Source organism: Scardinius erythrophthalmus (assembly GCF_964197995.2).
Source record: "Scardinius erythrophthalmus genome assembly, chromosome: 18".
In the NCBI taxonomy this organism is placed as follows: domain Eukaryota; kingdom Metazoa; phylum Chordata; class Actinopteri; order Cypriniformes; family Leuciscidae; genus Scardinius; species Scardinius erythrophthalmus.
This window is the reverse complement of record NC_138238.1, coordinates 19,536,432-19,561,741: the sequence shown is the minus strand read 5'-3', so window position 1 is coordinate 19,561,741 and position 25,310 is coordinate 19,536,432. Positions and strand designations below refer to the sequence as shown.

At 41.9% G+C, this 25,310-nt stretch overlaps 1 protein-coding gene across 1 annotated transcript in view; it reads right to left on the bottom strand.

Annotated features, from left to right (window-relative positions):
* Positions 1-1,457: 1,457 nt before the first annotated feature.
* Positions 1,458-25,310, bottom strand: part of pcgf5b (polycomb group ring finger 5b) — a 114,316-nt gene continuing 90,463 nt past the window's right edge. Inside the window, exon 8 of the mRNA XM_081393551.1 lies at positions 1,458-1,534. Coding sequence (XP_081249677.1) covers positions 1,466-1,534 — 69 coding nt within the window. The 3' untranslated portion in view covers positions 1,458-1,465. The remainder of the gene's footprint in view (positions 1,535-25,310) is intronic.

Sequence of the window (25,310 nt, the reverse complement as noted above, 5' to 3'; positions counted from 1 at the left end):
CTATAGTTATGTGCGTTTGAATATATGTACGCAGGTTTGTAATTCCCTACAAACCAAGCCTAAACAAAGTACTGGTGTTTCCTTATCATTTTTGATACAGAATTTTATTTTATTTTATCAATTCGGGGTAGATACGCGAATTGAGTTTCCCGACAACGCTTTATCTGTAGAGTGGTAAAGGGATCCTCCATAGGGAGAGACTAGTTGGCACTTCAGCACTGCGTTGTCATCGGGTCCAGGCGAAGGTCCTTCATCAGATCTGGATACGGCCTGGATCCGGCAGGCTGCGGGAAAACCTCGGGATAAACAAAGACACTAAAATTAGCGTAGATGCCATTCTTCTTATGATGTAACGAGTACATCAGGATTTATGGGAAGTGTTCCCCGTTCCAGCTGACCTAATCTATGCAGCCTAACATTGAATTATAGAAGTCTATAATGTATTATGTGAAAGCTAGGTCAAAGAGATGTGTTTTTAGTCTAGCTTTGAACTGACAGAGTGTGTCTGCTTCCCGGACAATGGTAGGAAGACTGTTCCAGAGTTTTGGTGCTAAATAGGAGAAGGATCTACCGCCAGCAGTCGATTTTGATATTCTAGGTATTATCAACTGGCCGGAATTTTGAGATCGCAATAGACGTGAAGGACTATAATGCGTTAAGAGCTTGCTCAAGTACTGCGGAGCTAAACCATTCAGTGCTTTGTAAGTGATCAGCAATATTTTAAAATTTATGCGATGTTTAATAGGGAGCCAGTGCAGTTTTGACAGAACCGGGCTAATATGATCATACTTCCTGGTTCTGGTAAGAACTCGAGCTGCTGCGCCTTGGCATTCTCCATAGCAACCCCTAGGGGATGCAGCGCGAGTTCCCTTTCGAAAGGGAACTCAAAACCTATCTTTGTTCTTTGGCTTTTAATTTGAGCTGATTTGTGCTGAGAACCTCCCTCTCCCACCTCCTCTACCAAAGACAGACAGTCCTTCGGCCCCGCCTCTGCTGGTTCCCTTCAGTCCCTCGGCTCCTTCTCTGACTCCACTCTGCTGTGTGGCAAATTAGCTCAAGAGGGGACTATGAATAAATAATTATAACTTTTTATGGTAAAGAAGCTTTGGAAAAGAGTAATTTAACCATCTGAACAGAACCATCAGTTTCTTATTCAAAGCGCCTTGTTAACAAGGGGTCTACGGCTTACAGTATATTAAACCTCTGTTTAGTTAGTTCTCAAGTTCACACTTACATATAATCAGATAGAGTAAAGGTTATGTATATTTGCCGTGCTGTCCAAGGGGAGTGCTCTGAGCTTGGAATTTGGCCTGAACCCAGAGTTCTCACCCATCCCAGGCTGGGAATAGTTAGGAGTAAGAAGATGGGGTGGTGGAGGGATGCTGGTAAACTGTGGTGGGACAGAGGTAAGTCTGCTGTATATATACACCTCTTGTTGTGCTAATTGAGTTGATTACCTGAATCTTCATGAATATTGAGGTGTTTCACACCTGGGAAGACAAAGACCCTCCCCAAATGGCTCTACCAGGTGGGACTGTTGGGGAACAATAAACAAAGAACGAGGAGAGATTAAAAAAAGAATGGCTTTTTGATTGTTTGGATTTATTTACAACACAAAATAATCCTAATATACAAAAGACAAAAAGGCACATTATTGAGCACACTGATCTAAACCGAGAGACGTGAACAGTCACACACCTTTGTGCCCATTTCCAAGGTGTTTGCTTCATTTTACCATGTTCATGTACAGAGACTCGTGTGAATGTTTAAGTCAGCAGGGCTCATCAGTGTCATCTGTGTGTGTGTGTGTGTGTGTGTATATATATATATATATATATATATATATATATATATATATATATATATATATATATATATATATATATATATTAAAAAATACAACTGTGAACATGCTGATATAAGGAGAAACTATAGGGATGCACGACTTGGGGAAGAAAATCTATTTGTGATTTTTCTGGTGAAAATTGTGATTTAAAATTCACAAAAATATATATAATGAATACCAGGTTTGTTGTGCCTTGTAGGCATATACTTGTAGGGCTGCATAAAATAATAATAACAATTAAAGCTGCAAGCAGCATTTATCGGGGTTCAAGCATTTAAGGCCTTTAAGGCTTTTAAGCTCACAAGCATCAAAAGACATTAAGTTTTATTTAGCAAGCATTTAACAACTGTCATCATAGATGAAAAAGTCAATTTACAGCCAATACAGGCAGTTTACCATAGGAAATAAATGGTTTTAAAGCGTTTTTACAGTTATAGCACCTTTTTGCCTGAGTCTTCTTACAGTCTTGCCTGATCTCCACCACTTTTATTAGTAGTACTCAAAGTGTGCCCATATATATGTGTCAAATTTGTTGTAAATATGTAATTTTGATAAGGAGTTTAGACAATTATATTCAGTGGCGTAACCAGTCAACACTGGGCCCTTAAGTATGATGACGCAATTAATGATATTGATGACGCAATGTCTGCAAGTAGGCTACCATGAATAGGGCAGGATATGATCATACACAGCATATAAGAGATGAGATGACTAACAAAATCAGGAGTAGCCTCAAAAAAAAAAAAAAAAAAAAAAAAAAACATGGTGTCAGCGCACGATAACACATTGTTAGGCCTAGGTCCAAATACATAAAAAAGATGCTCTCTTACATTATAGTGGGATTTTCCGGGCTTTCCTATGTGCAACTGCAAAGTTGTCGATTAGATCAGGATTGTGAGCATGGGCATTCTCAATTGACCCTTCGCATGGAGTTTGAATGACAGGCGATCTGACTAATCATAATCCGCCATTTTGTCCAACAAAGCAGTCAGGAGAGTTAGTAGATTAACATTGGAGGATTTCAATTTGAAAAACAAAGTGTACTGACGTCATAGCACTTTAAAACAACATTCCTTATATGTTCATTTATGTTTATTTTAATGCTATAAATTAACTAGAAGGAAGAGATGATCGGTTCACGAGCAGCTTTAACTGAGCCTCGAGTCTACAGCGATCTGTCAGACACATTAAAGAGTCACAAAACGGTATTTATTGTTTAAATGTCTCTAAAAAATGACTACATTTGAAAGGTGAGACTTTGTTTCATATCAAAAGTACTTGTCTGTCAGCGCGCAGTATCCTCTCTGATCCGCAGTGTATTTTTCACTGCGTGAGAACTTGGTGTGGTGTGAGAGTGGCGTCGCTTGTCAGACATAGCAACAGTAACTAAAGTGGGCGGGTCTTTGCAAACGGTCATTGACAGTATAGAGCTGGTAAGTCCCGCCCCTTCCGCTAACCCCACTGGACCTCTAGGTTGAAAAATCGTCAATGCAAGTGAATGTGAGAAAATAATTATTTTCTGGTCTCGTTTGAATTTTGGCATGAATGTGAACATATGTTGTCTGTGAATTTTTAATATAATTTTTCGTGTGAAGAATGCTACAATTTAGCGGGTAGAAGTTTGATACGGTTAGACTTTGTGTGAGAGCACTTTGTGGACTACAACTAGTTTTTACATCAGACGGGAATCTGAAGAAAGAACAACCCATTTGGTTTGAATGGTGACATTTGGGTACAAAACACACAGGCATCTCGATCTGTCTCCATAGATTATCGCAGCATTAGCACCGTGATTTGACAAGTGGAAGGAAAAATGTGTTATCGGGTGACGTCACATAGGCGACATGTAGTCTTTCTCATTATGTCTTTTCCACAACTGCTAGCCAAAGAATCATACAATATACTGTCAAACTCGTAACATGAAAAATTATATAAAAAATTCACAGACAACGTATGTTCACATTCATGGCACAATTCAAACTGGACCGGAAAAGAATTATTTTCTTACATTCACTTGCATTGACGATTTTTCAACCTAGAGGTCCAGTGGGGTTTTACGGATGGGCGGGACTTACTAGCTCTACGGACAGGGATTCGCCAGTCCCAATTTAAAACAAATTTCATCACAATCCATCAATTGTTCGTTTCAAACATGTGAGAGCATCAAAATGATCCATGGGTGAAATTGATTGGATATAATTATTTTTTTTGTCAGTCCCTATCATAATTTTAACATTTTGGTGTTATTGTTTAGCTTTTTTTTTTTTTTTTTGTCTTGATCGGACTAACGGCTTTGAAGATAACCACAATTTTTTAAAGCTCTAAATGACACTTACAAAAACCATAAGGCGAAACCAAGGGGCAACATTCTCATCTGAAAAATGAAGCCTACCCGGAAGTGCGAAAAACTGCAATACATCGAAAATCTGCTAGGGGAAGGTCCCAAAAGGGAGCAAATGTCCATAGCCCCCATGTTAAAATGTCCGTTTTCACAGCATAAATTCATGTTTTTACAGGTTGGTCCCATGGACTTTTATTGTATTTTTCGATAGGTTCCGAGTGCCTGACAATGGCGAGGGTAGTGAATTTTTTTCTAACTCGTTAGTTTAGATAGTATTTAGATATAAAATGTATGACAAATAAGGGCGTGGTTAACTTTGATTGACAGCTTGATTGACAGCTTAGGCTGCGCCAAGGTGAATGACAACATAAGAAGCGCCATTTTTTAACACAGTTGAAATATAATACTACGGTTTCTGTATCATGAAATGTAGTTTTAAGAGTTTTTCAGGCGAGAATGTAGTTGTTTAAAGCTCAAATCTGTGGTTTATTTAAAGATTTATGAAAATTTTATCCAGTTGTGAGATCCAGCGATGATGACCGGGCGCTCGGCGCATGTACCCTGCCTGGAACAGCTTTTCCTCGGCTAGTCGTTCGCCGCTGACCCTGGGGTCTCTGTAGTGGTTAAACATGAGATATAATTCATCTTGTCTATATCCAACGGGCGATTTTTGGTTTCGTGAAACTATAATTTGTTCCCTGGCCAATCGTTTTTGCTGAGGGGAAGTTTCATAACTTTATAAACTATTTAACTTTACTGTTGTATTGTTAGACTAGATCGAGCGCTGACTTTGTGTGTTTGACTGAATTGTTTGCTTTATTTGTATAGCTTCTTATACCTTTTACTTATACTTTTATAATGGCTAATATTGACACAACTGAAATTTAACAAAAAGAGACTGGGTTGAGTTTTGTCATTTTAAATTTTAACACAACGAAGATGATCTATATGTTGTTTACTGCAAAATCTGTTGTTTAGTACAAATGCACATATTGCCTGGACCATATTAAAATGTTTAATATTTTTATATTATATTTAAAACGAAAAGAGGCAGGTTTGTGTTTTATATTTAGTTTTTTTTATAAATATGCAAACTATGTGCAGTGAATATAATCAATACGCGTTGCCTGAACCACATTTGTGTGGCTATAATATTAAGATTTCTTTAAATGAAAACGAAAAGAGTTAGTATGGTGTTTTATAACATATTTCGTTGCCTAAAATATACACAGAGATAACCGGAGTAGCAGAGCGAGCTGAGTGACGCGCGCTGCGTCAGAAGGTGGGCGGGGTTAGGATTTCCCAAGATTTTCCAAGATGGCGCCGTATACCCCCCATAAAAGGCTTCAAAACCGTTCTGCAGAAAGTCTATGGGTGACGTCACAGACGCTTTGTCCATATTTTTTACAGTCTATGGGCGAAACCTGTCATGTTTGGTATTGTTGGACTCGGCAAGGATTCAGGAGTCTTAGGAGGTCACTCCTGTGAAAAAACACTGGCTTGAAACTTCTAAGGCTCCTTCAAGGCATTGTGCCAATGACGTATACTGAGTTTTTTGAGATACACCAATGTTCTCATAGACTATCATGGCACCCTGGACAAAGACACTGCGTGCCAAATTTTCAGTAGACTAACAGTTGGGTGCGCTTATAGCAATTGTTATGATTTTTTTCACTGTTATAGCACCACCAAGTGGCCAATTGTCACGATTTTTTTCATGTCAACTCAGATTGAGCTTATGAACGTGTCCCAAGTTTAGCGAAAATATCTCTTTCCGCTCACAAGTTATAACCATTTTATAGTGCCACCAAGTGGCCAATTGTCATGATTTTTTTCACGTGACCTCAGAATGAGCTCATGAACATGTGTCCCAAGTTTTGCGAAAATATCTCTTTCCGTTCACAAGTTATAACCGTTTTATAGTGCCACCAAGTGGACAATTGTTGGCATTTTTTTCAAGTGATCTCAGATTGAGCTCAGGAAGATGTATCCCAAGTTTAGCAAAAAAATCTCTTTCTGTTCACAATTTATAACCGTTTTAGTAAAAGTGGCCCTGGTGCCATCAAATATTTTGGTTCCCCTTATCGACCGTTAATTGAAATTTTGAATTTTTGGGATGATTACTGATTGTCAGCCTCCAGAGAATATTCTTGCAGTGGTTTGGTTCCGATCGGGCAAAAAACCTAGGAGAAGTTCGCAAAAATAGGTTTTTCAAAAAAATGCAATTTACTCAAAATTGGCGATGAAGGGCAAGCAAATCGGAGATAGCCATTTTGTCCGCCTTGAGCCAAGGATTCCAACGATATAAGACACTTGATCCTGGGATAAACGGTCTAAGAGATATGAGCGATTTTGAACTTTTGGTTGCTGTAGCGCCACCTATGGGCCAATCGGGGTCATACTCTGATAGGTTGTCCCCAAATTGAGGCCTACCATCTGGCCAGGTTTCAAGTCTCTAGGCCTTACGGTTTGTCCTGCGCGATGCGTTTTACGAATCCTTACAATTACAATAGGGTTTCAGCATTTCATGCTTGAACCCCTAATAAGAATGAAGGCTTTTTGCCAGTTATAGCGCCACCTATGGTCCGATCTCCATGAAACTCTGCATGCTTCCTCACCATGTTCTGACACATATGCTCATCAATTTTGGTGAAGTTCTGAGTTTTCCTTTGGGATTTATAGGCTTTTGAGCGTATTTTGCCACGCCCCTTTTCTAAATGACCCTGTTACAGCCACGCAAATGCCAAAGTTCAACTTTTTTTTGATAATTATTGATCTAGAGAGTCCAGAGAATTGTCCTAGACTGGTTTGGTTCCGATCGGGCGAAAAACCAGGGACTAGTTCGCAAAAGTAGGTTATGGACAAAAGTCAACATAGCAGAAAATTTCCCCTGCCTACATCCAAATCGGAGATAGCCATTTTGTCCGCCTTGAGCCAAGGATTCCAACGATATAAGACACTTGATCCTGGGACAAACGGTCTAAGAGATATGAGCGATTTTGAACTTTTGGTTGCTGTAGCGCCACCTATGGGCCAATCGGGGTCATACTCTGATAGGTTGTCCCCAAATTGAGGCCTACCATCTGGCCAGGTTTCAAGTCTCTAGGCCTTACGGTTTGTCCTGCGCGATGCGTTTTACGAATCCTTACAATTACAATAGGGTTTCAGCATTTCATGCTTGAACCCCTAATAAGAATGAAGGCTTTTTGCCAGTTATAGCGCCACCTATGGTCCGATCTCCATGAAACTCTGCATGCTTCCTCACCATGTTCTGACACATATGCTCATCAATTTTGGTGAAGTTCTGAGTTTTCCTTTGGGATTTATAGGCTTTTGAGCGTATTTTGCCACGCCTCTTTTCTAAATGACCCTGTTACAGCCACGCAAATGCCAAAGTTCAACTTTTTTTTGATAATTATTGATCTAGAGAGTCCAGAGAATTGTCCTAGACTGGTTTGGTTCCGATCGGGCGAAAAACCAGGGACTAGTTCGCAAAAGTAGGTTATGGACAAAAGTCAACATAGCAGAAAATTTTCCCTGCCTACATCCAAATCGGAGATAGCCATTTTGTCCGCCTTGAGCCAAGGATTCCAACGATATAAGACACTTGATCCTGGGACAAACGGTCTAAGAGATATGAGCGATTTTGAACTTTTGGTTGCTGTAGCGCCACCTATGGGCCAATCGGGGTCATACTCTGATAGGTTGTCCCCAAATTGAGGCCTACCATCTGGCCAGGTTTCAAGTCTCTAGGCCTTACGGTTTGTCCTGCGCGATGCGTTTTACGAATCCTTACAATTACAATAGGGTTTCAGCATTTCATGCTTGAACCCCTAATAATAATTTTTACTTTACAGAAATGCAGGCAGCTTATAATGATAAATCAATAAAAAGGAACACTTTAGTACACTACACTAGAGAAACATATATGGATTATCATATGTTACTTCAAATGTTATCATTCGTTATGACGTTATGAAATGAGATTGGAGTAAAAACATGTAGCCTAATGTTTGGCCATAGACAGTAAAAGAAATGGACACAGCGACCCCATAGACTTCAACGGAGAAAAGTGAAGTCAATTAGAAGCACTCTCTTCCTGATGCCTGAGCGTACTGCGCAGCCTCAAACTGAACTTGATGACGTAGATGTGACGTCATCAACCTGTCTGACAGTTGTAAGTCTTCTAGTTCTTTTGCCAAGAGAAATCTGAATCATTCCCTTCCAAATCTTGCAGAGACGGAGAGCGTGAGTAGGAGCTGTCCATGAGCTAGGAGCAGGAGCAACTTTTGGTAAGTATTCTGATTAATTATTTTGTCATTTTGCCTCCACGTCCCCCCGATTGCCTGCAAGCTTCTCCTCCTGTCTATACGGTAATTTCTCAACTGTGCAACAGAGAGTCGCGTGGTTATGACGCAATTGTTAGCCTATTACAAAAACGGCTTCTACGGGGCCATAATGGAAGATACAAGGTAATGGAGCCTTTTATACATTGTCGTGTTTCTTTAGAAATAAATAATGGACAAATGGAGTCTTTAAACGCCTCAGATGTGAAGTTATTCGCTGTCAAAGTGACGCCAAAATGAATGGGAGTCAATTGAATGCTAACAGCAGGTGATGGCTTGCTAGCCAATGGCTGGCCCCATGGAAGCTGCGCTTTTCGGGTGCTGGCTTACCCCCTTGTGTTTGGCGCGTTTTGCTTTCTAATGCACAGTGCGAGTAACCCAAACTTACAATGCTTTACATTATTGTTACTACATTATAGATCTACGTTTAAACAGATTCGTCTTGGCTACCTCTTAACGTTCGTCCTAATGGCTGTTAGTTGTCTGTGGATTTGCCTATATTTGGTATTTAAAATGGAAACGTCTTTAGACATGGAACATCGATTTTACAATCGATTCAATGAACACTTATGTCTCAAAAATCGAACAGGATTTTTTCAAAAAAGTGTAAGACTGAAAATACTGGTTGGGGTCTGAGACAAAGGGCCCTGCTAGCTAATTAACATTCGACCTCCCCCATACAGGAAGTGAGGTTCACTTCCTCTCAGAAACAATGAAGAACTCACACAAGAACATGGTTTAATGTGAATGTTTATCATTGACTGTTATGTTTTTGGTGTCATTTGAAATGTCTCAAAGTGAGTGGTACAGATATCTCATATCCAGATAGATAAAATAAAAGGTAATAAGGTTTATAGAAGTTTAGAGAAAACTGGTTAAGCCATTTGAGGGTGGTCTCCCCCATCCCCCATGTCACCTGGTCAAACAGGATAAAGGAAGGTATGCTCTGGCTCTCTGGGCTCTTCTTTGCTGGTCACGAATGGAATAGGTGGTCTCTGTCTCTCTCTCTCTCTCTCTCTTTCTCTTTCTTTCCCTTTCTCTCTCTCTATCTCAGGTTACAAGCAGGTTACAATTGTTACATGAGATTATTCTAACTGATCTTGACATTGTTCCTTTAATGGTTAAAAGGAATAGTCAAATATTCGCTCACTTTTAGTGAGGCACAGATATTATTAAAACCTTTCATTTATGGAGTCAGATGAATTAACGAGTAAATACATATGATTAATGTATTACAAATTTAACCAACCAATACTTTGCATGAGTGAGGACAGAACACGTGATTACCTTCCCCGTGTATTGGTGAACTGGCAGATTGGACCAATATAGCGGGCTTTACAAAAGTGACAGCCCTACTACTCAACGAAGTGGCTGAGTCATCGATCTCCAAGTCCTGGACATGTGCGTTTCCAGTCTCCTTCACATGGCCATCAGCGCCAGGGAAACTACCAGTAGTTGACAATTAGGGCCAATTGCCAACTGTTACTGACACCAGGCCCATTAGTAATGTTGTTGAACATCATGTGACTTCAGACACTGGCCAGGTTGTGACAAAAAATAAGACACAGTAGTTCATGCATTTGTTGATACTGGTGCTGATGTTTTGCTTATAAGTGAAGATTTCAGGATGTCAACTCCCACTTTGCATCAGAGACCCTTTGTGAAACAGTTCATACCTCTGACATCTATTTCTGGTGACACTTTAGATTCAGTGGGTACTTTGTTCGCTAATGCCACTTTGGGTAAACGTACAGTGTCTCATTCATTTCAAGTGATCAGAAATTGCTCAAAGCAGTTGTACTCGGTTGAGACTTTTTGTCTATGCACAATATTGTGATTAACATGTGTAACATGTCTTTTGACATAGGTGATGATGACTCCTTATCCTTTATAAGTGTAGACCACCATAACCATAAACTTGTGGATGTTACAGTGTCGAACACTACGGTTGTTCCTGCCCTGTCGGAAGCCGTAATCTTTGCAAAACTTGCGTCACATCAAACAGGGTTACAACCAAATGGCTACACTGGTGTGTTTGAGACACACTATCGTATTGACTCAAAGGTAGGATTTGCATGGACTGTGACAAAAGCAGAGAAGGGGTCAATTTATCTGAAAGTGGTCAGTCCCTCTGCAGATGACATTTCCTTGCACTGTGGCACTCCAATTGGTACTTTCCATTCCATTTCTGAGGATGATCAGGATTTATTTGTGATAATGGATAAAAGTGTAAATAATGTGAGCGTTCAAAATGTTTTTGGGTCCAATCAAGTGTCAATGCCCAAGTCACCTGTACTGCCTGATCTCTCTAACACTGAGCTATCTGTGACACAGCACAAGAGTCTAACAGATTTGCTAACCTCTTTCTCTGATGTTTTCAGTCAGCATGCTCAGGACTACGGTAGAACCAGCTTGGTTACCCACAAAATCAGGGCCATAGATGACACTCCCATTTCTCAGCGAGCGTACAGGACTTCTCCTGCTCTCAAGGCAGAAATTCACAGTCAGGTAGAAAAACTCAAAGCACAAGACATATTAGAGGATAGTGATAGTCCTTGGTCAATTCCAGTAGTGATGGTGCGGAAAAAAGACAATCCTTACAGATTTTGCGTGGACTATCGCAAATTGAATTCTGTAACCATTACTGATGCAGACCCGTTGCCTCGGGTGGACGATAGTCTTGATGCATTGTCAGGGTCTCAGTATTTTTCTACCATGGACATGTCTTTGGGTTATTGGCAGGTAGAATTAGATCTGGACTATATCATTTTAAGGTGATGCCTATGGGCCTGAAAATAGTCCGTAAACATTCCAAAGGCTAATGGAATTAGTTCTTAGAGGTTTGCATTGGACAAAGTGTGTCATTTATTTGGATGACATCATTTGTATGGGTAAAGATTTTGAGGATCACATGAAAAACCTCACAGACATTTTGACCAGGTTTAGGGAAGCAGGTCTCAAGCTTAACCCTAAGAAGTGTCATTTTTGTAAGGCATCTGTAACATGTCGTCTCAAAGGATGGGTTGGCTCTGGATCCAGCTCATAGCCAGAAAGTAAGAGATTGGCCAACACCTAAATCGGCTACTGAGGTACGATCATTTTTGGGCTTGTGTAGTTATTACAGGCGCTTTGTGCAAAATTATGCGTTTAAGGCTCTGCCCTTACACAGACTAACCCACAAAGATGTTCGATTTGATCGATTCGATTGATCCGTATGAATGGGTGATTGTTCACAAAGACGGCAAGAGGCATACTAATGCGGATGCCATGTCTCGAATTCCTGTAGATTCATCTACGACTCCGAAAACCATTCACACAGACAGTATCCATTCAAACAGATGACTTTCCTCTCACTTCTCAGACGGCTGTTTTTGTTAGTGCCAACAGTACAGAAAGTCAGCCTAAGGTGGAGTCACAAGTTTGTCTGACCGAATCTGAAATTGTGGACAGTTTTTCTGAGTCTGTTGTTAATGTGTTGTGTACGTCGTTGGGTAATGAGGGAAAAGACATTGCATACTATCAGAAAACAGATCCTCTGCTCTCACAGGTCTATAGTTGGGTTGAAAATCGAAAAAGACCTAATTAGTGTTGTCAAAAGACCCGGTACTTCGGTACCAAGTCGGTACTAAAAAAATTAAACCATTACGGTACCAGCTTTTCTTAAGTACCGGTGGTGCCTTGATGCGCTGTCCAAAAGGTGCACAGTTGCGTCCTCTTCATAAAAACACTGAGACATGGCAATCGGCGGTGCTACTAATGCGGTGGCTCTGAATCCACTCGTTGACAAGAAAGGAGGAAAGAGCCACATATGGAAATATTTTGGATTAGGCTAATGTCACGTTGCTATAAGGGGCCGGTCACATAGCGCATTTTTTGCGTATGCAAATTCGTTATTTCAAATGTAGGCATGTGGCATGCGCACCCATAACAATAACGGTGCGCCTTTGTTCATGGTTGCACGGCAACGACAGACGCCACGAGAGAGCAAGCGCTTGTGGAAAGGAGAAAGCGGTGCGAACTGCCAAGCTTTCGATGTTGTTATGGAAAGGCCGAAGCTGATCGGTTGGTTTTTGTCACATGATCTGTTGAGATGAGAAGTTTTTAGTATTTGGTTAGTCAGTCTGGTTAGTATTTATATTGTACACTAATACACTCACATGACCACTAACATGACCAGTCGTCAAAGTACAGCATGGATAAGCAGCAAAAAGATCTAAGAACCAAATAAATGTTTTCTATTTTACATTTGAGCTGTATTTTAGTTCCCTTATCGGTCGGTCACTCTCTGCGTACGTCGTGACCAACTGATAGGAATCTCGCTAGAGAGGCCAATCTACTTCAAGTAAAACTAAAACGAGCTAATACACATTGGCATGCAATCATTTGCATTAGCTGTTCAGCCCCCCAGGGTGGGTATATAATGAGCAGAAGGTGCGATTGCATTTCAGTTTTTTGCTTCGGAGCCAAGCACTTAGATGTGTTCTACATATCTTCAAGGAGATTGTGAAACTGAGCGAGCTTCTTCTGACCTCTCCACACTGGTGCGGGTGACACAACACAGCAGCGCGAGCGGTCTTTTTTCTCTCTATTTCTTTTCTTTTTGTTTTTGTTTTGACTTGAGCAAACAAAAGCTGTTCTCACAGCTGATAAGGTGCGCTTGAGAGCACTCAGATGCCATTTTCACGTCTGGTAAGACCAGCGAGGAGAGAGAGCGCACAGACAGTTGCACAGTCCTGTCTGTGTTCGCAGTGACCGCTCCCCTGCGTGCTTCAGCACTACTGAGAGCAGTCCCTAAAAGAGCTTACACTGACAGAACTCATCTTTATAAAGATGACATTGTATCTGTGTGTTTCTGTGAATGCGGTCTTTACCTGGGATCGTGGGATGGCACCTTTTACTGCCAGAAACCGTTTCGATGGCTCCTCCTCCCTCACCACTATTGATGGCGAGGCAGCTAAGGGATACACGCATATCACCCCATTGGAGCGGGCCGTTGCTATGCAGCTGTGCCCCAACTCCACTTGGCGCGGAGAACCGTGTCTCCCTTCCCGGGCCTGTAAGCACTCGTCGGACCTAACCGGCAAGGCTTACGTGTGGGGAAGCCGCCTCTGCCGTGCACGCCATGGCGTTGCTGCAGGTCCATCAGGCCAAGGCACTGAAGGAACTGCACGAGGGTGGTCACAACCCACAAGTTCTCCAGGAACTTCGTGCCCCCCCACCCATCCAAATCCCCGCCAAGCAGGGCGGTAAAGCCAAGAGCAAGCGGCCCTAGGACGGGCGACCCGGAGATGGATCGGGCCATCCACTCCACTACAGTGACAGCAGCCGATGCCCATGTCTTGCGAGCGGAGATTGCAGTCCTACTGGTGAAGAATGCGATAGAGCCGGTCCCTACGCATTCTCAAATGCATCCATCCCCAAGATTGGTTTGCAGCGATCGACCTGAAGGATGCATACTTTCATGTCTTGATTCTTCCTCGACACAGGCCATTTCTGCGCTTTGCGTTCGAGGGTTGAGCATACCAGTACAAGGTCCTGCCCTTCGGGCTATCCCTGTCTCCCCCTGTCTTCACGAAAGTCATGGAGGGGGCCCTAGTTTCCATGAGAGAACAGGGTGTGCGCATCCTCAAATATTTCGACGACTGGCTCATACTAGCACACTCTCGAGATCAGTTATGGGAACACAGGGACCTCACGCTCAGGCACCTCAGCCAGTTGGGTCTTCCGGTCAACTGGGAGAAGAGCAAACTCGCCCCCATGCAGAGGATCTCTTTTCTCGGTATGGAGTTGGATTCTCACAGAGCAACGCGCTCAGTCGGTGCTGAACTGCTTAAACACCTTCAAAGGCAGGACAGCGGTCCCATTGAAATTCTTTCAGAGGCTCCGGGGGCATATGGCAGCAGCGGTAACTCCGCTCGGGCTGCTCCATATGAGACCGCTTCAGCACTAGCTTCATGGCCGAGTCCCGAGATGGGCGTGGCAACACGGCACTCACCGGATGACAATCACACCGGCGTGCCGCCAGACCTTCAGCCCGTGGTCAGACCCCTCGTTCCTGTGGGCAGGAGTCCCCTTGGAACAGGCGTCTAGGCATGCTGTGGTGTTCACCGCCTCTGCCACTGGCTGGGGTGCAATGTACAACGGGCATGCAGTGCATGCAGCATTGGCACATCAACTGCCTCAAGTTGCTAGCAGTACGTCTCGCTCTGAGCCGCTTAAAGAGGCAGCTACAGGGCAGAGATGTGCTGCTCCGTACGGACAACACTGCAACCGTCACGTACATCAACCGACAAGGTGGTCTACCCTCCCGTTGCATGTCGCAACTTGCCCGCCATCTCCTCCTCTGCAGTCAGAAGCATCTGAGGTCACTTCGAGCCATGTATGTCCCCGGTGTGCTCAACCGTGTGGCCGACGAGCTATCACAAGCTGTGCTCCCGGGAGAATGGCAGCTCCACCCCCAGGCAGTTCAGCTGATCTGGAGAGAGTTCGGGGAGGCTCAGGTAGACCTGTTTGCCTCCTCAGAGACCTCCCACTGCCAGCTGTTTTACTCCCTGACTGAGGGAACACTCGGCACGGACGCACTGGCACACAGCTGGCCCCGGGGGCTCCGCAAATATACGTTCCCCCCAGCGAGCCTACTTGCACAGACCCTGTGCAAAGTCAGGGAGGACGAGGAGCAGGTCCTTCTGGTGGGCCCCTATTGGCCCACCCAGACCTGGTTCCCAGAACTCATGCTCCTCGTGACAGTCCCTCCCTGGCCCAATCCTCTGAGGAAGGACCTTCTGACTCAGAGACGGGACACCCTATGGCACCCGCGTCTGGACCTCTGGAAACTCCATCTCTGGTTCTAGGTGACTTACCCCCAGAGGTACTTAACACCATCACTTCTGCACGAGTGCCGTCCACGAGACGTGTGCCTTGAAGTGGAACCTGTTCGTAGAGTGGTTTTCTTCTCGACGAGGGGACCCCCGAAGATGTTCGATAGGGTCCGTGCTTTCCTTATTGCAGCAAGGGTTGGAGCGAAGGCTGTCTCCCTCCACCATCAAAGTACATGCTGCCGCTATTTCAGATTATCACGACCACATAGATGGCAAATCAGTTGGAAAGCAAGTCATCAGGGGCCTCATGTATCAATCTTGCGTACGCACAAAAACTTTGCGTACGCCAGCTTTCACGCTCACGGTCGTATGTACTAACAGTGAAATTAACGCGAGAATGTGCGTTCCTCCACGCCAATTTCATGTCTGGCGTACGTACATTTCTCATTGTTTTTGTCCGTTGGCGACTCTTACAGGCAATGAAGTGAAGTTGCAAACATTACACAACGAATTGTTCTACAAGTCTAAGCATTGCTATAAATTTGCAATTTATAAAATAATTGACATATATTGTCACATAAGCCTTATGGAAATATTTTCTATCAATTATGCAATTAAGTAAGAACATATAAAAGCATGCAAACTGATACAACCCTTAGTCTATGTCAATGACAGCTTTGGTTTAATGTCCACCTTTATATCAGACCATTTCTTTTTAAGGTCATTTAGGGTGGACGGTGTACAGTTGAGACATGTGTACAGTTGACAATAAGCACAAGTTATGATTTTTTGCTGTGCACGTGCATATTAGTGTCCTCTTTGATCGTGGGAAATTTGAACAACGGACGCATCTCCGATCCAAAGATATCGGGAAAAGTTTTTTTTTTTTTCCTAAGATATGACGTTCACTTCACCATGCACTCTCCACAATGAATAGCTTATTATCCTTATGTGACTGTTAAACGTAACTGGTATCACCACAAACGTTATTCTGTGCCCTAAAAGCTGCCATATTTCATGGTATTGTATCATGCAAGGTAATTGCAAAATTTAGAAAATGTGCGAGGTGGCCAGCGGGGGATAGTTGAGACCCATATCTAGTATAGAGTTCCGATAGAGTTCTATTAGGAAACACACTGTTTAGTTGTTCAGTGTTATGATAACAGGTTAAACGTCGTAATTAGCCAGCATAGGACGCAAATGAAAATAGAATTTGATATTTGTGATATTTAAACTGTGTATTATTAATAAATATTGTTACATATCTTGTTCCTGCTTTATACATTTTAACCAGTGCTAATTTAAATAAAATGAATGAATATAAATGGAGGAATAAACAAAAATGTTGCCCAATTGTTATTTTCTTTATTTGTCTTTATTTTTTATATTTACAATGAATGGTTAGTTACCTTTACATCATTAAAAATGGATGTCTCAACTGTACCACAGTTGAGACACCACAGTTCGTTTCTATCTCCGATAGTAGCACCTCCAATTCACTTTCTGTAAAGTTTCGTTTCTTGCCGCCATTTTCTTACTGCTTTCTTTTGCCAAAGTGGACTCATTACCATATTTAAATTAATTTAATTAAGGGAGGAGACAGGGTGGGGCATTGTGCTCGTGCATGTGCGCTCAATTTTACGTTAACTGGGATGTACGAAGAGAATATGCGTGGGATCCTTCGTACGCAGAGATTCATACATCTGGGTTTTTTTGTGCGTACGCACATTTACAGCTTTGTCCGTACGCAATGTTTTAGTATGAATTCAACGCAAGTCTTTGTACATGAGGCCCCTGGTTCCTTAGGGGGGCGAGATGGTTAAACCCTCCTCCATACCCTCTTGGGACCTTTCCCTGGTGCTTCAAGCTCTTCAGGATGCTCCCTTTGAGCCTCTGCAGTCAGCAGACTTAAAGCTTCTCTCTTTGAAGACTTTGCTGCTGATTGCACTGGCCTCTATCAAGAGGGTAGGGGGCCTGCAAGCATTTTCGGTCGACGAATTGTGCCTAGAGTTCGGGTCGGGTGACAATCATGCTGTACTGAGACCCCGGGCCTGGCTATGTGCCCAAGGTTCCTACCACTCCCTTTAGAGATCAGGTGTTAGGCTGGGTTCCATATGTGTATACTTCCACGGCTGCTCCTAATCGAAGCCCTGTGTCTTTCCCTTGGGCTAAGTTACCCAATATTCATATGCAGTACAACCTTCGGGCTAGTCCATATGTATTTTTCCACATAACTCCCTCGAAGAAAGTGGCTTCCGCAGCGTTCCACTTCCATAGAAAGGACACGCTTTCCCAGTGTTATCCAATAATCTCACTGTATGGGTTATCACGGAACAACAGTGACAGATACGCTCTGTGTAAGCCCTTTCCTATCGTCCGTCCAGGCAAGAAGGGACACAGGCTTACACCGGGTGCTGGATGGGGTGCAGCAGCTGTGGCGCTTTGGTAGGGATTCCTATCAGTCGGTCACGACATACGTCGAGAGTGACCAACCGATAAGGGAACGTCTCGGTTACATATGGTAACCCTCGTTCCCTGAGGGAGAGAACGGAGGCGTACATCCAATTGTCACATCTGCTGCTGCCCGCCAGGGCAGCCAACTTACCAGGCTTGGCTCCTCAGCAAAAAAGGAGCTCACCTCGCACCTGCTGCTCATTATATACCTGCGCTGCGAGGCTTAACAGCTGATGCAAATGACTGCATGCCAATGTGTATTGGCTCGTTTTAGTTTTATTCGAAGTAGATTGGCCTCTCTAGCGAGATTCCTATCAGTCGGTCACGACGTACGTCTCCATTCCTTCCCTCAGGGAACGAGGGTTACTGTATGTAACCGAGATGTTTCACCATTTGGCTGTAAAGAATGTTTACCTGTACAGAAGGTTACTAACGTTTACTCTATTGAGGGTTGGCTTTTTGATAACAGACTGCACACTAGGGTCATCTTTATTCCTTGTGTTGCAAGAACTTAGTGGACTTTAATAAATCTCACATTTGGTTAATTGATTTTGTGTGAATGTACCCTATGTTGCACCCTGACCCAAGTCCACCTAGGGCAGGGCTATTCAATTCAATCATCTCCATCTGGCCCAAAGGTACCCCAACCTCCCTCCACCTCTTTTCCTGGCGGTGTGGCTACATTTGGTTAGATATGCGAGTGGCCGTAGTGGCGCGTGCAGCTGTACGTCTATATGCACTGTGCGTACCATGAGCGCTCTGACTAACCTGAGAAACGTTTTCAGTCCGAATATTTCAGCAGTTATTATGTGTGTCCAGTTTTTCTGAACCAGTGATACCAATCATTTGTGAATGGTGCAACTCTTTTGTTCGATCTTTGGTTCAATTATTTCCTTTCCATGAATTGGTCAAATGCGCTTGAATAATGGTCTGAAACGATTCAGATTCGTTCAGACCGCTCTGTCACTGAATCATCTGAAGCTGTTTCTCGGTCAGTAAAAAATATAGAACAAATAGCACTGTTTTCAGTTTAGTTTCAGTTCAACTCGCAGTTTAGTTTACTTTGAACTGCGCAGCACTGCCCAGTGGATAACGGAACGTAAGCTTAAAGGAGTTAAACCGTTTACTCCCGGTTCTGGACACTATTATTAAACAGCATTGCGACATCCAGTGAGAAGTTGTTCAATTCGACACACCTCTGTTACAGACCACAAATCACTCGATGATTTAACTAGTTTTAAATCAGATGAAGCAGCCTCAACATTCCCAACACGACTGAAGAGGTAAACAGCAGAAACATTGTGCTATGAACAAAGTTAGAAGACTTAAAATCCCCTAATCACCAGCTTTACAAACATTTACCATGAATGTACTGTAGTAATTTACTATGGTTTGGGCAGAAATGTGGAATATTTATACTGAATCTTATAGTCATTTATATTGCAGTAGATTAATTAGGTGGGTAGAGGAATATACAATTCATTTTGTGTATATTTTTTTACCTGTGTTTAGGCATTTTGTCATACAGTGGTAGGGAGTGAGTTGCCATGCATGGTTTAACCTGTGGTTATCAAGTCTCACTGTCAGAATATTTTTATTTAAGCCTATAATAATTATAAATAAAATAATTCTTACCAATAGCTATGATCTTGTATAATTCATATTTTTGTACATAGCTGTCAATAAGTTATTTATTAAAGACTCATAAATCTGCATACTGTTGGGTACCACATTTCCAAGTAAATACAATATTTTTTTTAGGTTTACTTTAGCTTATTTATTGATACTGTTATGTTTCAATAAGTAATAAATAATGTTTCAATAAATAAGCTAAACCCACCGGCCCTCCTCAACATTCCGATTTAATAATCCGGCCCTCGAATGAAGCTAATTGAATAGCCCTGACCTAGGGGCATAACATTACTCACTTTTCATGCAATTCACTTCATATAGTATAGCAGTACATAAGTCAAGTCTCAACTCTTGTTTAAGACATTGTTCATATGCAAAAAAATATGCTTAATCCAATATGAAATGGTAATGCTTGAAAGTTCTGTTTTCTCCGATCTGAGGTACAGTGGAGAACTTTGGTTATACCAGTGTTGTGGCAAAAACAATAACAAAACAGCATCAGGCATAAGAAACATTCAAAGTCAATTTGTATTAAAGAGAAGAGGTTTTATTCTCTTTAAGAGGCTTGGTCACACAAATCACAGCAGCTACCCAGTGATAGGAGCAAAAACCCAATCACACAGAAAACAGACAGTCTTCTTATACCCCTACTTCAGTATGATCAAATCAAGCCGGTTTTAGAATATGGCCCTTCTAACCCCCTTGGACTTTACTGTCTTCACATCCGTGAGGTCAAAGGTCTTTATTTACTGATTGGATTCCTGTCTGATCGCTGATCGATTGCTCCTGTCTGCCTCGCTGCCTGCTGTGAGTGTGTTTGCCTCGGTGCTGTAAGCTCCGTCTTAGCCCCGTATTTCCTTAGTCACTCAACAAACACGGTGAGTAATGTCTTGTCCTGTTATTGTCACCTGCACTTCATGTCACATGTTTAGCATAGCCTTCTCTGTTGGCAATATAGGATTTATATGTGATAAATGCAAGAAGACAGAGAAGATTTCAGAACTAGAAACACGCATCCAAACTTTAATTGAGGATAGTAAGAGTGCTAGAGCTTTAGATACTATTTTGGATGCGCCTAGCATAGTGAACTCTTTACATGATTCGGTTCCAGCTGAATTAGTGCCTGCGCAGCAGGGCAAATGGGTGACAGTGAGGGATCGCTCTAGTCGCAGATCAAAAAACCACTCTTCCGTTCCGATTACCATAACAAATCGATTTGCCCCGCTCAGTGAAACACCCACTGAGAGTTCTGTTGATTGTGCCCTAGTAATTGGTGATTCTATTACACGGAACGTGAAAATAGAGACACCAACCACCATAGTCACATGTTTGCCGGGAGCCAGAGCGCCTGACATCAAAGCAAATTTAAAAGTGCTGGCTAATGCTAATCGTAAATTCTCTAAGATCATTATTCACTTCGGCACTAATGATGTTCGACTCCGCCAGTCGGAGATCACCAAAATTAATATTAAAGAGGTGTGTGAACTCGCAAGTACGATGTAAGGCACTGTAATTTGCTCTGGCCCCCTTCCTGTTCGCAGGAGTGATGAGATAGTCAGTAGATTGTGTTCTCTTAACGGTTGGCTGTCTAAGTGGTGTCCGCAAAATAATATAGAATTTATAGACAATTGGAAAAGTTTTTGGGGCAAACCTGACCTGTTGAAAAGAGATGGTATTCATCCCTCCTGGGATGGTGCTGCTCTTCTCTCTAGTAATTTGGCTCGTAGTCTTAGAGCTCAAACATGACAATCTGGGGCTCAGGTCAGGAAGCAGACAGACTGGCTAAACCGACTGTCTGCTAGCGGCCTCGCGTCACCAAGGTCAGATAAATCCCATCACATAGAGCCTCTTTCACCTAGCTATCATCATATAGAGACTGTGTCTGTTCCCCGAATTTGGAAATCCAAAAAACGTTTTAACCCATCTAAGGTTAAAAATGTAATTGATGTTCAACAAATAAAAAACAGCTATAATACAGATGAGCAAATGCTAAAGCTTGGGTTGCTGAATATTCGATCGCTTACTTCAAAAGCACTCATTGTTAATGATATGATTTCAGATAATAATCTAGATGTGCTGTGTTTGACAGAAACCTGGCTAAAACCAAACGATTACATTACTTTAAATGAGTCCACCCCGCAAGATTACTGTTATAAACATGAGCCTCGTCTGAATCGCAAAGGGGGAGGAGTTGCTGTAATTTATAGTAATATTTTCAAAACCACTAAGAAATCTAGTTTTAAATATAATTCTTTTGAAGTGTTAGTACTTAAAGCTCCAATATGTAATATTTTTTCACCACAAGAGGGCACAGTTTCCAACAATAACAAAGGCGAAGCTTGGTGACGCTATGAAGGAGATGACGATGGGAGATGTCGTTTTTAATGCGTTTTCACCATCTAGTGATGTATCTAAATGGAATTAATGAATCATGATCACGGATGAGGTAATTTATTCGTTTTTGTATTACCTGTATGTCTGATCGTATTATTTTATGTCATCATAATTAATGAACTGCAAGGAACGTGAAATGTTATGCTATATTATTACAGGCATGTGGTGTAGCCTAATTCAAATCTATTAAAATCATCTTTACTGTAACTATTACGTTACTTGTACAATAAAAAAAATTATTTGCTTACCTGTCTATCAATACACTCGCGAGAGCAGATCTGTCAAGATTGTCGCGCAGCTCTCTCCATCTCGAAAACGCCTGGTCAATATTTATCCGGGTTTTATTCCTCCGTTTGTCACACAGTCTGCGTTTTGTTGTTTCAAATTGTCAAAATTTGAATCGTATAATTAAAAAAAAATCTCTCTATATATATATTGATCAAAATGTGAGAAATATATGAAATATTATCATTGGGGACAAACCGACTTGAGCTGCAAAGAAGCTCTGGCCGCCCTGTCAAGGACGCTTGTCAAAAAGTACGGGGAAGCTTGGCCGCTCTGAATAGTGAGTGAGTGCGCGCGCGCGACCGGGGCTCTCTCTCTCTCTCTGTGCTCGTTCTTAGAGGCAGAAGAGCACGTGCACGCTTAAAATTTAATATTTTGGTATGAACATTCACCCGCCAGTGTGGCGGATAGCCTTTTGAGATTTACTCGCCAAACAGAAAATCTACCCGCATTTGGCGCTTGGCGGGTGTTAATTTCGGACCCATAACCACCACTTCCGCATTTGACCATGTGATATTCCGGTGTGGTGGAATATCACATGGTCCACACCGGAAAAAAAGCGAACATTGCGTCACTGAGAGGCGACATTTCTTTTCCGGGACGGACAGTTATTTAAAATCGGAATTTCTCTGAAATAAAAAATCTTTGGAGACTTTTGAGATATTGTAAGTACACAACTGGAGGAAATATATCACACTGTGCAAGTTATTTTCGGAAATTTTATTACAAAGTTGTTACATATTGGAGCTTTAATGTAAAAATATATAGTATAAAAGATCACATTTGAGATTTGTGTTGGCTACTGTATACAGGCCACCAGGGCACCATAAAGATTTTATCAAAGAATTTGCGGACTTTCTATCAGAATTAATATTGACTGCAGATAAAGTACTAATTGTTGGTGATTTTAATATACACATCGAAATGAAAAAGATGCATTGGGATTGGCATTTAAAGACATTGTAAACTCTGTTGGAGTTAGACAACACGTGTCAGGACCTACTCATTGTCGTAATCATACTCTAGATCTAATATTATCACATGGAATGGATGTTGATGCCGTTGAAATTCTGCAGCAGAGCGATGACATCTCAGATCATTATCTAGTCTCGTGTAAACTTCATTTAGCCAAGGCTGCAAAGCCGACTCCGTGTTTCAAATATGCTAGACCTATCACTTCTGCCACTAAAGATTGCTTTATCAATAATCTTCCTGATCAGTTTCATCATCTCAGCATCCCAGATAGCTCAGAAGAACTTGATATTGCGACAGAAACTTTTAACTCTCTCTTTTCCAGCACTTTAGACACAGTTGCTCCTTTCCGCATAAAGAAGATTAAAAAAAAAAATAGTCCAACGCCGTGGTACAACGAGCACACTCAGGCCCTTAAGAGAACAGCCAAAAAAAATGGAGCGCAACTGGAAGAAAACAAAACTAGAGGTATTTCACATTTCATGGAAAGAGAGCACGATTGCATACACAGAGGCCTTAAAAGATGCTATATCTGCTTATTTTTCAACCATATTAGAAGAAAATAAACAAAACCCAAGGTATTTATCTGAAACAGTGGCTAATCTAACGGGGGAAAAAAGCTTCAAGACTAAATGTTTCCAAGCAGCACAGCAGTAATGACTTTATGAACTTCTTCACTTATGAGATTGATAATAGCAGGGAGAAAATTATAAATATGCAACCGTCTACTACAGTATCGCATCAGGCAGTGCATTGTAGCCTCCCTAAGGAAAATTTTTATTCATTCATTGCTATAGGAGGGAAAGAATTTTCAAAATTTGTTAAATCATCTAAATTGACAACATGTATGTTAGACCCTATACCGACTTAGCTGCTGAAAGAGATGCTTCCAGAGGTCATAGATCCTCTTCTTAATATCATCAATTCATCTTGTCATTAGGATACGTACCAAAAACTTTTAAGCTGGCTATGATTAAAACGCTTGTTAAAAAAACGCATCTTGATCCTACAGAATTAGTCAATTACAGGCCGATCTCGAATCTACCTTTTCTGTCAAAGATACTAGAAAAGGCTAGCCTGGCTAACGTCAGATCTCGTCTCATTGAGACATGGTCTGGGAACCACATGTTCATTTTCTCGTATTTGAGGCGTGGTTTACGAATGCCCAGAGCCGTTTATTGGACGCAGCGAATGTCTATCAAATGCGCCTGTACGTAGCTCATAGCCAATCATTTCAATTATACTAGATGACGTATGTAAAGCGACAGAAATTTGACGAGGAAGAAGACGAAATAAACTTACGTTCTAAACTACTTAGAACACTATCTAAGGCTGCATCGAAAGGTAACTTCGCGTCTGATGCCCTTTTGGATCCATAGATATAAACAAACTGCTTCGGTGTGTCGCATAGACGTCGTCATCGTCTTGCTGCTCCCTCCGCGTTCTGTGATTGGTTCCCTTTTTGAGGGGAAAATCTGGTCCATGGTGTCCAGGCTGCCTAGCAGCATGAATAAAATCGTGCTGAGCGCAAGGCAGCATGGGGAAACACAGGCTAAGAAAAGGCAGTATCTTCACAACTATGTTCCTTTTTAGAAAGAAATGATATCTGCAAGGATTTTCAATCAGAATTTAGACCGTACCATAGTACTGAGACAGTCACAAATGATTTGCTCTTATCATCCGATCGTGGTCCGATCTCTCTATTAGTGTTACTCGATCTTAGTGCTGTATTTGACACTATCGACCACAACATTCTTTTAAATAGACTCGAAAATTATGTTGGCATTAGTGGAATTGCAAATCATACTTATCTGATCGTTATCAGTTTGTAGCAGTACAGTAAATGAAGAGATGTCTTATCAATCAAAAGTTCAGTATGGTGTACCACAAGGCTCAGTACTAGGACCGTTGCTGTTCACCCTGTACATGCTACCATTGGGAAATATCATTAGGAAGCATGGCATTAGTTTTCACTGTTATGCTGATGATACGCAGCTCTATATTTCTTCACACCCTGACGAAACTTACCAATTCACAAAATTAACGGAATGCAAAGCTGATATGAAAAACTGGATGACTAGCAATTTCCTACTGCTTGATTCTGAAAAAACAGAGATTCTAATTATTCGACAAAAAACGCCCTCACGTAATAACCTAGAATACTGTCTAACACTTGATGGCTGCTCTGTCAAGTCCTTGTCGTCAGTTAGGAACCTGGGTGT